We start from the raw sequence: 15,592 nt of genomic DNA on the forward strand, positions 1-15,592 counted from the left end.
TTCCGAGCTCCGGAGGAGGACTGCTCTGCGAGTTCGGGTCTGACCCGTTACGGCAAGCGGGGGACCCCTAAAATCACAGGTGCTGAAGCCTGTGAACAAGGAGACTCGGTGGGCACCAGAAGCGCCCCCCCTTACTGCAGAAAGAGCCTTTTTAAAGGCTCCGGAACGGCATCGGGAGAGCGCGGTGCTGAGAGTCGCTACCCAGCCCGCAGGGTGAAGCCGCGTCGCCATTGACGGAGAGCGCCGATTCCTTCCTGTCAATCTGAAACTGAAAAATCCGTGAGTAAGACTGAACGTAAAATTGGGACTTTTTCAAAGAAAATTTGGCTGAAAACGGGGGAGGTAAAAATTAAGGAAGTCTGCCTCCCCCCGACTGCATGACAGGTAAAGCAACGGAAATTTAGAGCTGCATCCGTATGAGACATCTCTTGACAACTTAAACCTGACATTGGATCTAAATCTCCCCTCTAGCAAGCAGGGCAGAGGGGAGGAAAAGGGGACATTAAGAACTGCATGATTTATCTAAAAAAGAAAAAAGCCTTCTGCTGCCTTAATGCCCTGAAGCGGACTGCCAAATAAGACACTAGGGCACTGAGCTGTTTTTAAACTCTTGGGAAAGTTACATAGTTGAAGCCTTGTTTGATACAAAGTTCTTGGACTTTGTTGTAACAGTATATTGGAGCATGCTGAAATAGTATCCATTGGAAAAAGTGCTGTAACAAGTATTTACAAGCCTCCTGATATACTTGTCTTTAACTTCTTTGTCTCCATACTCGGACATTTTGGTTTGCTCCCCCTAGAGGGCCAAAGTAACGGCTGTGACAGTCTAGGACAGTGGAATTTTCCATCAGGGGATTGTTTTCCTGGGAACGACCTTGGGACATGAGTGGCCCAGCGGAAGAGATAACTACAAGAGCTAAAGCTAAGCAACAACAGTACCAGCAACAGCAACAAAAGAAAAGAGGCTCAATTACTGGTGCAACTCCTACAGGAACAACAGGACAAGAAAAAGTGACAGCTGCCTCCATGGAGTCAGTGACACAAGCGCTACTCAAGATAAATCAGTCTTTGGAGACCTTGACAAAGCAGAGTACAGAAAATACACAGAAATTGACAGAATTAACAGCAAGATTGGATTTGAACACAGAATTTATAAATAGGCTGGTCCAAGAAAATTCTGCAACACGTAAGATTGCAGAGGAAGCTAGAACTATTGCTGGAGAGACTCAAGAGAACTTGGAACCGATTGTTAAAAAGGTTCATGAACATGATGCAACTTTGGCTTTGTGGGAATTACAGAGGAAGGAAAGAAACCTGAAATTAAGATTGATTCCCGAGAGCGAAGGAGACAACTTAGCGGAGTTTCTAACACAAGAGTTTGCTGACTTCTGGGAAGACTTGGAGGAGGAAGAATTTAAGATTACAACAGCATTTAGACTGGGCAGAAGACAGAACAGAAAGACCCCGAGGGACTGTTTGATTACCCTCAGATCGAAGGAAGAAAGAGACAAAATATTAAAACTACATTACCAAAAGGCCTTGCAAATTGAAAATTCACCCATACAGATTTTTAAGGACATCCCTAAACATATCTTGGAGTTGAGAACCTTCTATAAGGATTTGGTTTACCTGCTGAAGAAGAACACCATCCCTTTTAGGTGGGAGTTCCCTCAAGGACTGTCTTTTGACTACAAGGGAAAGAAGGTGAAAATAAAGACAATACAAGACAAAGAAAGATTCCTGGGAAGAAACCAAGAGGACTTACAGAAAGGAACTGTGGACCCAATTGCAGAACAAAGGAGAGCACTAGACATTCTTAACCTATTGTTTGGACTTAACCCAGCACCATCAGAGGAAGAGCAACAACTTGGAGCGGTTGGAGGAGTAACAGAAAAATAACAAGATGGCCCTGCAATTCCTTAGCTGGAATTGTAATGGGCTGAACATCCCTTTGAAGAGACGCCAAGTGTTTCATATTTTGAAAAGAGAACAATTGGACTTGATTTGTTTACAAGAAACTCATGTAACCAGAGCACACAGGAAACTACTCATAAATAAAAGATTAGGACAAGAATTCATTTCATCGGATAAAGTTAAGAAAAGAGGAGTTGTGATTTATGTAAAAGAGAAATGGGTCCCAAAAATGATGTTTAAAGACGAGCAAGGAAGGTATCTGGCAGTTGAAATACAAGTACAAGGAGAAAAATTCTTAATAGTTGGAATTTATGCACCAAATGAAGGCAAGGCGGAATTCTTCAAGAAACTCCATGAAACTCTGATGGGCTATCTGGATTACAATATGATAATCATGGGAGACATGAATGGTGTAGTTTCTACAAATATGGACAAGGCACAAAGACTGACAATCTCCAAGGAAGGGAGACTTCCGAAGACCTTCTTTGAAATGACGGAAAATATGGACTTAATAGATATATGGAGAACAAGGAACCCTCTTGAGAGAGAGGGAACTTTTTTCTCCCAAGCGATGATGACCTGGACCAGAATTGATCAAATTTGGATCACTAGTGGGATGGCTCCAAAGATTAGGAGGGTAGAAATCTGCCCAAAAACTTGCTCCGACCATAACGCCGTGAAGATGGAAATGAAACTTACAACAACTGGCCAATTTAGATGGAGGATGAATGACACCCTGTTTCGAGATAAGGAGATCCACATGAAGGCCCAAAAAACTCTAAAGGACTACTTTGAAATAAATCTAAAGGCTGATGTGGAAAAAAGAGTGATCTGGGATGCAAGTAAAGCTGTGATGCGAGGATTTTTGATTCAACAAAACTCAATAAAAAAGAGAAAGCAGAATGAGAAGAAGGAAAAGATTTTGGAGAAGATAAAAGAAGGAGAGAAAAAATTAAGATCAAAACCAAAGTCCCAGGAGATCTTGAGAGAGATTAAGTTATATCAAACACAATATATGGAATTGATGAATCAAGAGATTGAATGGAAGATAAAGCAAATGAAACAAAAAACCTTCGAATCGGCAGATAAATGTGGCAAACTTCTGGCATGGCAATTGAAGGAAAGGCAGAAACTAAACACGGTCACAAGCCTAGAAGTGGATGGAAAGAACATATCTAAACCCAATGAGATTAGAAATTGCTTTTTGAGTTATTTCAAAAAACTTTATTCTCAAGGATCACAAAATGAAGAGGACATAGATAAATTCCTTAAAAAATATGGATTACAAAAAATCTCTCATCAAAGCAAGGTGGATTTAAACCAGAGAATAACAGAACAAGAGATAGAGGGTGCCATTCAAGACATGCAATTGGGCAAATCTCCAGGGCCAGATGGACTGACTTCCAGATATTATAAATCTTTGAAGGAGTGGTTGGTTCAACCATTAAAGGAAGTCTGTAACGAGATCTTAGAGGGGAAAAGGGCACCAGAATCGTGGAAAGAAGCATATATTTCACTCATACCAAAGACAGAGACTGAAAAGACTCAACTTAAGAACTACCGCCCAATATCATTACTTAATGTGGATTATAAAATTTTTGCAGACATTTTGGCAAAAAGATTTAAAAGAGTGTTGATGGAGAAGATTCATAAGGACCAAGCAGGCTTTCTCCCAAAAAGGCACCTATCAGACAATGTAAGGAATATAATAGACATTTTGGAATTGCTAGAGGTGAACATAAACACTAAAGCAGTGCTGATTTTTGTGGATGCGGAGAAAGCCTTTGACAATATTTCTTGGAGTTTTATGAAAAGGAATCTTCATGGGATGGGGGTAGGTCAAGGCTTTGAGAATGGTATAGGTGCAATATATTCTGAACAAAAAGCTAAACTGATTGTAAATAATGTGATTACGGAGGAACTTAAGATAGAAAAAGGAACACGACAGGGGTGCCCAATTTCTCCATTGCTTTTTATTTCTGTTCTGGAGGTGTTGCTGAATATGATTAGAAATGACCAGCAGGTTAAAGGAGTACAGGTCGGAGCTAAACATTACAAGTTAAGGGCATTTGCAGATGACCTAGTATTGACCTTACAAGAGCCAAACACTAGCACGAAAAGAGTGTTGGAGATAATTCAACAATTTGGCCAGGTAGCTGGATTTAAACTGAACAAACAAAAAACTAAAGTCTTAGAAAAAAATTTGACAGTCATGGAGAAGGAGAAATTTCAAGAAGAGACAGGTTTGACAGTGGTTAAGAAAGTGAAATATCTAGGGGTTCATTTGACATCTAAAAATTTGAACTTATATAAGGACAATTATGAAAAATGTTGGTCAGAAATTAAAAAAGATCTAGAAATATGGTCAAATTTTAAACTGTCAATGTTAGGCCAAATTGCAGTTATTAAGATGAATGTATTGCCTAGAATGTTATTCTTGTTTCAAACTTTGCAGATCCTTGACAAGATGGACTGTTTCAAGAGGTGGCAGAAAGACATCTCGAAATTTGTCTGGCAGGGCAAAAAGCCCAGAATTAAATTTAAAATTCTGACAGATGCTAAAGAAAGAGGGGGATTTGCCCTGCCGGACTTAAAATTGTATTATGAAGCAGCAGCGTTTTGCTGGCTGAAAGACTGGATGCTCCTCGAGAACACAGACATTTTGGACTTGGAAGGTTTTAACAATACATTTGGTTGGCATGCATATCTATGGTATGACAAAATTAAGGTGCATAGGGCCTTTAAGAATCATATTGTCAGAAAAGCACTGTTTAATGTTTGGACAAGATATAAAGATTTGTTGGAAAATAAAACCCCTAGATGGTTGTCACCCTTGGAGGCTAAGGCATTCAAAAGGCCCAATATGGAGGCCGAATGGCCAAAGTATTGGGAAATTTTGGAACAAGATGGAGACAAATTGAAATTACAGAGTCATGAGAAACTGAAACCTAAGGTACGAGATTGGCTCCATTATTATCAAATAATGGAGGTTTACAAACAAGATAGGAAAATTGGCTTCCAGGTGGAGAAATCAAAACTAGAAACTGAATTGCTAGAACCCAATACTAAGAACTTGTCAAGAATGTATAATTTGCTGCTGAAATGGAATACACAAGATGAAACAGTTAAATCGGCTATGATTAAGTGGGCACAGGACATTGGTCATAACATTATGTTTGCTGACTGGGAATGGTTGTGGAACACCGGTATAAAATTTACGGCATGTAATGCCTTAAAGGAAAATATTATGAAAATGGTCTACAGGTGGTACATGACCCCAGTCAAGCTAGCAAAAATTTATCACCTGCCTGACAATAAGTGTTGGAAGTGTAAAGAAACTGAAGGTACTTTTTATCACCTTTGGTGGACGTGCCCGAAGATTAAGGCTTTCTGGGATATGATATACAATGAATTGAAAAAGGTACTTAAATATACTTTCTCTAAAAAACCAGAGGCCTTTCTCTTGGGCATTGTCGGCCAATCGGTGTCAAAGAGAGATAGAATTTTCTTTATGTATGCTACGACAGCAGCAAGAATACTTATCGCAAAGTACTGGAAGACACAAGATCTACCCACTCTGGAAGAATGGCAGATGAAAGTGATGGACTATATGACACTGGCTGAGATGACTGGCAGAAGGGGAAGGAGACGGCGGAAGAAGAATGGAAGAAATTTAAAATCTATCTTAAGGACTACTATAAGCTCGATGAATGTTAGAATGTTGAGGTTTTGAGAAAGAAAGGGTTACAGTGACATAGGATTAGACTGAAGGAAAGATTAAGAGGACAGAGGCTTGACAGAAATATTTAGAAGTTGCTAAAAAAAAATTTGGACATTGGGATGCAGAAAGGGGAGGTATGGGGGAGTCTGAGAAACAAGGTTTACGAAAAAGAGGCTATGAAACTATACGTGTTTGTATGTCTTTTTATTTGTTTGTATTGTTTTAAAATTTTTTGTAAAACTAATAAAAAAATTATAAAAAAAACAAATTAAAATTAAAGGCCAGGTGGAAGCAGGTTAAAACCTGAAGGGCTCTAGTCTCATGGGACAGAGCATTCCACCAGGTCTGAGCCATCACTGAAAAGGCCCTGGCCCTGGTGGAGGATAGTCTGACTTCCTTAGGGCCCGGGACCTCTAAACTATAGTTATTCATGGACCTTAAGGTCTTCTGTGTGTCATACCAGGAGAGGCAGTCCTGTAAATACGAGGGCCTTCAGACTCTAAGGAAGGGAAACTACCCAAAACTTTCTTCTCTTTAGTAGAAAGCTATAATTTAATAGACATTTGGAGGTTGAAACGCCCATTGGACAGACAATTTACTTTTTTCTCAGAACCAAATCAATCTGCAGGAAGAATAAATTACATTTGGCCATCCAGCGAGTTAGCATCAAGGACGGCTTCACCCAGTATCGGAATCATTTGAAATAAAAAGATTAATTTTGGAAGCACATTCATCTTTATAATGGAAATCCTACCCAGAAATGTTAATTTTAGTTTACTCCAGATTACCAAGTTTTTTCTAATCTCTAACCAAGTTTTGGTGTAATTATCCTGAAATAAGTTTATGTTCTTGGGGGTGATCCAAATACCCAAGTATTTCGCTTTTGAAGAGATTTTCAGGCCCAATATTTTTTCTAAGTCGTCCTTTTCTTCTGTGGTTACATTTTTAACAAGCATTTTTGTTTTTGTTATATTCAGTTTAAAGCCTGCCACATCTCCAAATTCTTTAATCAATTCCAGCACTCTTTTCATACTTTCTTTAGGGTTTTCAGTCATAACAAGTAAATCGTCCGCAAAAGCTTTAATTTTATATGTTTTGTTTCCCAGAGTGATGCCTTTAACAAGCTCATCCTTTCTTATCTGATTGTTCAAGACTTCCATCACCAAGATAAATATCAGTGGTGACAGTGGGCAGCCCTGTCTTGTTCCCTTGTTTATTTTGCACTCCTCAGTAATTCTTCCGTTGATGATCAATTTTGCATATTGTTCCGAATAGATGGCATTTATTCCTTTACAAATATTTTCTCCCAGTCCGATTTCTTCCATTAATTTTTTCATAAACTTCCAGGACACGTTATCAAAAGCTTTTTCAGCGTCCACCAACATAATAGCTGCTGATTTATCAATTTTAATATCCAAATATTCTAATACATTAATCACACATCTAATATTGGATTGCATAAATCGTCCGAGAAGAAATCCGGTTTGATCTTTATGAATTATCTCGTTCAGCACCATTTTTAATCTCTTTGCAAGAATGTCTGTGAATATCTTGTAATCGTTATTTAGCAGTGCAATGGGTCTGTAATTGGCGATGTTTGGGGCATCTGTTCCCTGTTTATGGATAAGAGTAATAAAGCTGTCCTTCCAGGTTTTCGGAAGCTTTCCATTTGCCAGAATATTATTCATTAGGTCTTTCATGGGAAGAAATAATGCTTGTTCTAACTTTTTATAGTAATTAGCTGGAAGACCATCTGGGCCCGGTGTCTTTCCAAATTTTGATCTCTGTATAGCTTGTTGCACCTCCATAGCTGTTATTGGTGAGTTCAAGATTTCAGTTTTTTCCTTAGGTATTATTGGTAGTTTATTTTTTCTAGAGTCTCTGGACCTTCTTTATATAGTTTTCCAAAAAAACTAGCAAAGTTTTTACTAATTTCCTTCATTTCTTGAATCCATTTGTCTTCAATTTTAATTTTATTGATAATTCTATCTTCCTTTTTCTTCTTTAATTTCCAGGCCAGAAGTTTGCCAGGTTTATTTGCAAACTCAAAATTTCTATGTCTCAACCATTTTATCTTCCATTCTATCTCTTCATTTATTATCATGGAGAATTGCGTCTGTAAAATTTTTATACTTTGCTTAATTAGTTCATCATCTGGTTTTTGGAAAAGGATCCTTCCCTTTTTTCTGATTTCCTCCCAGATCTCCATTTTCTTCTTCTCCTTTGTTTTCCTTTGGAATGGATTTTGTTGTATAAAGAAACCTCTTATGACGGCTTTACCCGCGTCCCAAACCGTCTCTAGATCTACTCCTTGATTTAAATTAAACTTAAAATATTCTTCTAAGATTTGCTTGGCCTTCTGTACAATTTTTTCATCGTTTAGCATGCTCTCATTAAGTTGCCACCTTTTAACCTTTTCTTCTTCCCCTTTAAAGTTAACCCAGACCACACTGTGATCTGAAATTGTCCTTGGATGGATTCCTGCTTTTGTAATATTATTTAATAAATCCTTTGTTGTCCAGATCGCGTCGATTCATCCCGCCGGTTTATGTGGCTCTGAATAATGTGTAAATTCTTTCTCTGTTGGATTCTTAAACCTCCAAGCGTCGAACAAATTCAGGAGTTCTATTAATTGGAAAAATGTAGTTGGGAGTTTGTTCTGCCTCTTTTCTTTCTTCTTTATTGTTCTGTCCATGTTTCTTTCTTCTTTATTGTTCTGTCCATGTTTGGATTGACTACTCCATTAAAATCTCCTAATAATATAATTTTTTCCCCTAAATATTCTATGACTTTTTCTTCCAGGAATTGATAGAATTCGGATTTTCTTTCATTTGGTGCATAAATTCCAATAACTATCACTTTTTCATTATTGATCTTAACCTCTATAATCACTGTTCGGCCTTTTTCATCATTGTAAAGCAGTTTTGGCTCCAGCTGAGGTTTTACATAGATTACCACCCCTCTCTTTTTTTCTTTACTTGATGCAATAAACTCAAGCCCCAATCTCTTATTTGTTAATACTGTTTTATGTTTTTCCGCTACATGAGTTTCTTGCAGACAGATTAGCTCATATTTTTGCTTAACCAGAATATGTTCCACCTTGTTCCTTTTTGATTTTTCATTTAAACCATTTACGTTCCAAGTAATAAATTTATAATCCATACTTTATTTCTTATGATACGTCAACGGGTTAAAAAAAAATTACAAATTCAAGGTCTCAGTATACATTTAATAAATTCCCTTCTTAGATCTGTCTCCTAACTCTCAACTGTTTGTTCAATTTCCTCTGATTCTCCCAACAATTGCCTTTTTCCTCCAAGGTCTTTCCGGTACTTTCTCCAGAACTTGTCCGCATCTAATGCCGACAAACACTTTCTACGTTTCCCTTTAAAGAAAAAGGAGATGCCTTCAGGGTACTCCCACCTATAGTCCACTGCCTTTGCTTTTAGTGCCTCGGCCAGAGGTCTATAAGCTTCTCTCTTTTTTATCAACCGATTTGGGATAATCTTGTGGACGATAATATCATTTCCTTCCGATTGGAATTTCTTCTTGTTACTAGCGTGTAAAATTCTATTTCAGTTTTTTTTTAAAATGATGTTTATTGAGAATTTTAAAATTACAAAAAAACAAAGAGAAAAAGAAGGAAAAAACAAGAAAGAAACAAATAGCAATTAAATAATACAAATCGATAAAAGTCAAAAGCAAAAAGCAAAAACAAAACACATAGCACATCAAAATCAGAAAGCAAAAATAAACCACAAAGATTTAAAAACAGATCCAATATTCCCAAATCCTTAACTGTCATTACCTTATTTCATCGACATCCTCACACCTCCCTTTTTTGTGTTCTAGTTGTTGATTGTCACAGCAAATCCTTTCCATTTTTCATAATATTCTGTCATTAAATTACCTTAATCTATCTATTAAATTACCTTATCTTACCATAAAAAACCCTAAAACTTAAAACTTAAATCTTATTTATACCAATTTCTCATAACCATAGCATATTCTTACATAATAAAAAAATTCCTTCCAGTAGCACCTTAAAGACCAACTAAGTTAGTTCTTGGTATGAGCTTTCGTGTGCATGCACACGAAAGCTCATACCAAGAACTAACTTAGTTGGTCTTTAAGGTGCTACTGGAAGGAATTTTTTTATTTTGACTATGGCAGACTAACATGGCTACCTATCTGTAACTATTCTTACATAGTTCTTTTTAACATTTCTGCTAAAGCCACTGTCTTCCACTGCCTCCCGCAGTTTGGTCAGACACATGTTTGTAGCTTCGACAACACTGTCCAACCATCTCATTCTCTGCTGTCCCCTTCTCTTTGTGCTCTCCATCTTTCCCAACATCAGGGTCTTTTCCAGGGAGTCTTCTCTTCTCATGAGATTGCCAAAGTATTGGAACCTCAGCTTCAGGATCTGTCCTTCCAGTGAGCACTCAGGGCTGATTTCCTTAAGAATGGATAGGTTTGATCTTCTTGCAGTCCATGGGACTCTCAAGAGTCTCCTCCAGCACCATAATTCAAAAGCATCAATTCTTTGGCGATCAGCCTTCTTTATGGTCCAGCTCTCACTTCCATACATCACTACTGGGAAAACCATGGCTTTAACTATACAGACCTTTGTTGGCAAGGTGATGTCTCTGCTTTTTAAGACGCTGTCTAGGTTTGCCATCGCCTTTCTCCCAAGGAGCAGGCGTCTTTTAATTTCGTGACTGCTGTCACCATCTGCAGTGATCATGGAGCCCAAGAAAGTAAATTCTCTCACTGCCTCCATTTCTTCCCCTTCTATTTGCCAGGAGGTGATGGGCCTAGTGGCCATGATCTTCGTTTTTTTGATATTGAGCTTCAGACCATATTTTGCGCTCTCCTCTTTCACCCTCATTAAAATGTTCTTTAATTCCTCCTGACTTCCTGCCATCAAGGTTGTGTCATCTGCATATCTGAGGTTGTTTATATTTCTTCCGGCAATCTTAATCCCGGCTTGGGATTCATCCAGTCCAGCCTTTCGCAAGATGAATTCTGCATATAAGTTAAATAAGCAGGGAGACAATATACAGCCTTGTCGTACTCCTTTTCCAATTTTGAACCAATCAGTTGTTCCATATCCAGTTCTAACTGTAGCTTCTTGTCCCACATAGAGATTTCTCAGGAGACATATGAGGTGATCAGGCACTCCCATTTCTTTAAGAACTTGCCATAGTTTGCTGTGGTTCACACAGTCAAAGGCTTTTGCATAGTCAAGGAAGCAGAAGTAGGTGTCTTTCTGGAACTCTCTAGCTTTCTCCATAATCCAGCACATGTTTGCAATTTGGTCTCTGGTTCCTCTGAGCTTCCTCTAGGTTCTGTGTTTTACCTTTAAGGTCTAGCACTATTTTCGTCAGTTCTGAATTTTTTTGTACTAAATTATTGACCTGAGTTGATAACTCAGCTGCTATTTTCACATTTTCATCTATTTTGACTCCCATTGAAATAAGTTTTTCTTCTGTTGCTTTTGCCTTTAAAGACAATTAGACACCTATATGTAATGGAATTGAAAGAGATCTAGAAGTGTGGGTAGTATGAAGCTATCATTTTGGGGAAGAATATCAGTGGTAAAGATGAATCTGCTACCCAAAATGGTTATTTTTATTTCAAACAATCCCAGTAGTAAGTGGGGTGAGTTATTTTAAAGAATGGCAAAAAGTTATAACACAATTTATTCGGCAAGGGGAAAACCAAGAATATATGAGGTGTGGAATAGATATAAAAGCTTATTAGAATGTAAAACTCTGTAGTGGCATTCACCATTGCAAGCGCTAATGGTTAAAAAGTTAAATATGGAAGAAAAATGGGCCACCTACAGAGATTTAGTGATGGAGGAGGGAAATCAGCTAAAACAAAAAAAAATATTGAGGAAATAAAAGAATTATTGAGGGATTGGTTGCATTATCGTCAGATAAATGAAGTGTTTAAAGAGGATAAAAAGGAAAATGGTTTTGAAACAACAAGATCTAGATTTGAGATAGATTTATTGAATGATAAGAAAAAATACTGTCGAAAATGTATTATTATTGGAATGGCATACTAAAGGTGACGAGGTAAAATTGGTAATGATACATTGGACTAAAGATATTGGACATAATATACAGTTAGAAGATTTGGAGAAGTTATGGAATGAAGGTATTAACTTCACAGCATGCAGTACACAGAGTTATCTGAAGATCCGTAAGGTGAAATTGCTACCTATTCAGGTTGAGTAATATATGATTTCAGGTAATGATATAACAAGAATAGGAAAAGAAGTGAAATGCAAAGAAGCAAAATTTAAGTTTGTAAACCACAAGGAGGTTGTTAGGTTAAGTTGAGCCAAAAAGATTTAATAAGAGGATATGAGGTTACACAAGGTGTTTATATGTAAAACTAATAAAAATTATGTCAGGGAACTGACATCGGAGCCAGAGGCGGAGGGAAGGCTCTCAAGTGATGCTGGAGAGGGACCCAGCAGGGAGAGAGGCAGCTCAGCTGGGGAAGGAATAAACCCAAACCACTAGCGAGATTCTGGGAGGAGCAATTTGGAACCACAGACGATGAAGAGGATTTTGTGGGGTTTCCTGCCTCCGAAGAGGAGGGAGGAGAGGCTTCGGAGGAGGAAGAATCAGACGGGAGGCCCGCCCCACGAGAAGGGATCAGAGCAGGTGGGAAGCGGATTTTGAATCCTCAGAGGATGGTGACAGCTCCTTCTGGGGGTTCCCTGCATCGTCAGCCAAAGAAAGGGACGAAGTTGGATCAAAAGGTCGGGGGAAGGCGGAAGGAAGGCTCTCAAGTGATGCTGGAGAGGGACCCAGCAGGGAGAGAGGCAGCTCAGCTGGGGAAGGAAATCAGCGCAACACCAGGGATAAAGGGGGGCAGATGGGGGAATTGGCGAGAGGGCTCCAGGACTCTTTGCTGGACACCAGCGGGGAGAACACGGGTTCTCCGCTACCCACACCCTCCCTGCGCAGAAGACTTCCATGCAGGGAGAGTAGGAGGAGACTTGGCGTCAAACAACTTTTATGCTGGAAAAGGTTTAAGAAACGCCCACTGACGGATTCTGCTAGCGTCTGAGGGAGCCACGAAGTGAAGGGCTGTCCAGACAGGAAAGGTTTAACAAGCCAACTTAGCCAGGAGTGGCGGTAACTTACGCACGAGCAACCCATATTCATTACAAATTATTATAAAAAAGAAATAAGTACCGTACCTTAATGAAAGTATGGGTATGAAGCTTAAGCCCAGTCCGCCATATGCCTCCAATGAGAGGAAGCTGGAGAGGTCCAGGAGGATAGTGCCTATTTAACCAGAGCTGTTTCAGGAAGTGCAGAATCAGAAGAACCACCAGCAGAACAATAAAAGATGCCGCTATTTCCATCCTTCTCTTGCTTTCTCTTTCTCTTTGATACTTTTTAGGATGCCTGGTTAGGTTCAACTCTCTTTTTCTAAGGAGTTCTTGCTTTCCTCAGAGAAAACAATATTTCCCTCTCTTTATATACCCTCTTATTAGAAAGGAATAAGTGTTCTGACACCATATCCAAGTAGCCTTGGAATGTGATCCCAAGTCATGTGCTACAGTCAAACACTATAATCATTCTTATATGTGTCACTCAGATGACAGAAAGTCTGATTAATATGAATTGCAATTAGAAATTTGGCTAGTGTGGTGCTAAAACAGCTCAAAATGATGTCATGCGCATGCGCAGAAGCGGCAAAAAGTGACTCGTGCGTGCACAGATGTGCCGTTGCTAGTTATGCTGGAGGAGACTCTTGAGAGTCCCATGGACTGTAAGAAGATCAAACCTATCCATTCTTAAGGAAATTAGCCCTGAGTGCTCACTGGAAGGACAGATCCAGAAGCTTTGGCCACCTCATGAAAAGAGAAGTATGGAGTGGGCCTCCTGATTAGATGGTATCTGCAGGAGACCCTCACCTGAAGGACAGTGATAAATTAGGGACTTGGACCGGTAAAGAAAAAGCAATTTTTATGCATTGTATGTGCAATATAACATTGTGCCACTGAGGAAAGAAGTGAACAGAATTTATTATGAACCCCAACTTTGTGTAGAAAACTAACAAACCTGTTTGCAAAATGAACCCCAAGCCTAGAGCCTGTAAAAAGGAGAGACTTTCTCTCTGCAAAGCCTACAGTTCACGAAGGGGTGGAAAGTTTACTTTGACTGGACTGACTGGCTGAAGACTCAGCAGTTGGCAAGGTTTAGCAATAAGGAAGCAACATAGGGCGTTTGTAAGAATGCTAGATGAAAGGGATTAATGAGGATTTGTATGATTTTTTGTATGGTTGCTTGCCAAACAGTATCTCAGCTATGGAATGCTTTAATCAGGACAGTAATTGACATATCCAGCCTGTTTGTGTTGAATGGTTTCTTACTATGTAAAGGTTCATCATTGTTCCACTCGATGTGTATGTCTTTAAGGGGCCAGAGAAAGGGCCAGAGCAAAATAACGAGACCCAGCTTTACAGCTGTGAAACATAGCAGGTGCTGCTGAGTTGTACTGATTAAGCTGTGTCAGCAATTGGGTGTAGTATATAAGGAGCAGCACCTAGCTCTCCCATTATCCTGGGGGATGGGTTGGTGGTTGGGTCTGGTTTGTTTGTTGATGTATTTAGTGTATAAGGAGTTTTTGTTTTTGTAATTAAAACCTTGTTTAAGTAGCTTTTTGAGTCCCTTTTTAATGCATGGTCTCCCCAGCAAGCTCACTGCAGCGCTACCATACTGCAAAAAGCCAACATCTTTGGTTATGGGCCCAGCTGCTGAGTGGATGACTGCATATTTTTGGACTCTGAGAAAGGTTTGAAAACTCCTTCTCCTGTTGGTGTAGTTCTGTGGGTCTGGAAGAGTTCCAGAATGGTTGACCGGGTTCCTGAAGCTGAGAAGGCTCTGGTCTTCCCACAGCTAACAGATGAGAACTATAGTTTTTGGTCTTTTTGGGTGGAGGCGCTCTTGACCTCTAGAGAAGTATGGACCTATGTAACTGATGACCCTCCTAACCCTGTAACTAATGCTTGGTCGAAAGGAGATACAAAAGCCAGGGCGATAATTAATTTGGCAGTCAGCGACCAGCAAGTAGTCTATATAAGAAATAAGAAAACTGCCAAAGAAATGTGGGACAGTCTTGCAGCAGTGCATGTTAGAAAAGAGTCAGTGTCTGCATTGACGTTTTTCAAGCAGTTGTACCAGACGAAGTTGCAGCCTGGTGGTGATTTGGCAGCACACTTGAGATGTCTGGAGGCAATACGCTGTGAATTAATTTGAAGGGACATGGAGATACCTGATATTCAGTATGTTTTTATCATTCTTTGTTCCCTTAATGAGGACTTTGATGGTATAGCTAGCCAGATATCTGCCGTTCCACCAGCACAATTAACTGTGGAAGGGGTAACGGCAAGATTAATGGGCGAGTTGGACAGAAGGGAGGCTTGTGCCATAAGCACTCCTATTTCCAGAAAGAATGAGGAACACCATATGCAAACTTGTGGTGATAAAACTGCATTTAAAGCTGCAAAGCGTTGTTGGTTCTGCAATAAGCAAGGACATTTTGCAAAGGACTGCAGAGCCAAAAGAAAGCAAAGTACTCCCAAGTCTGTTTCTTTTCGTCAGTCACGGTCGTCAGCCCAGCAGCCTACATCGTACCGTAAAGACAGAAATGAGCCGTGAGCTTTTCATGCTCGGACAACCGATCGTAAAAGACTTAAAGGTGCGAAGTGGAAGTCTTTTGTTGTGGACTCAGGAGCATCTCAGCATATTTGCAATGATCGAAGTTTATTTATTTCGAAGAGGAAATCGGTAATGTACATTTAGCCAATTCACAAGTCTTACAGTCGCTTGGCAGGGGTACTGTTAAACTTGACTCTTTAAACATTACAATAGAGAACTGCATTTACTGCCCTTCAGTGGACAATTTATTATCAGTAAGGTG

The 15,592-nt window shown here is 39.3% G+C and overlaps 1 protein-coding gene across 2 annotated transcripts in view; it reads right to left on the minus strand.

Moving 5' to 3' along the window:
- The window catches only part of LOC310707277 (cytochrome P450 2J2-like), a 69,348-nt gene extending 56,095 nt beyond the window's left edge, over window positions 1–13,253 (minus strand). Inside the window, exon 1 of one of the 2 annotated variants that reach the window (XM_083504277.1) lies at window positions 12,861–13,236. In XM_083504277.1, the coding sequence (XP_083360403.1) occupies window positions 12,861–13,028 (168 nt within the window). In that variant the 5' untranslated portion in view covers window positions 13,029–13,236. Of the gene's footprint in view, window positions 1–12,860 lie in introns of both variants that reach the window. The other variant, XM_083504278.1, reaches the window with a different exon arrangement.
- Window positions 13,254–15,592: the final 2,339 nt, after the last annotated feature.

Source organism: Podarcis liolepis (assembly GCF_965112155.1).
Source record: "Podarcis liolepis genome assembly, chromosome: 5".
NCBI lineage: Eukaryota > Metazoa > Chordata > Lepidosauria > Squamata > Lacertidae > Podarcis > Podarcis liolepis.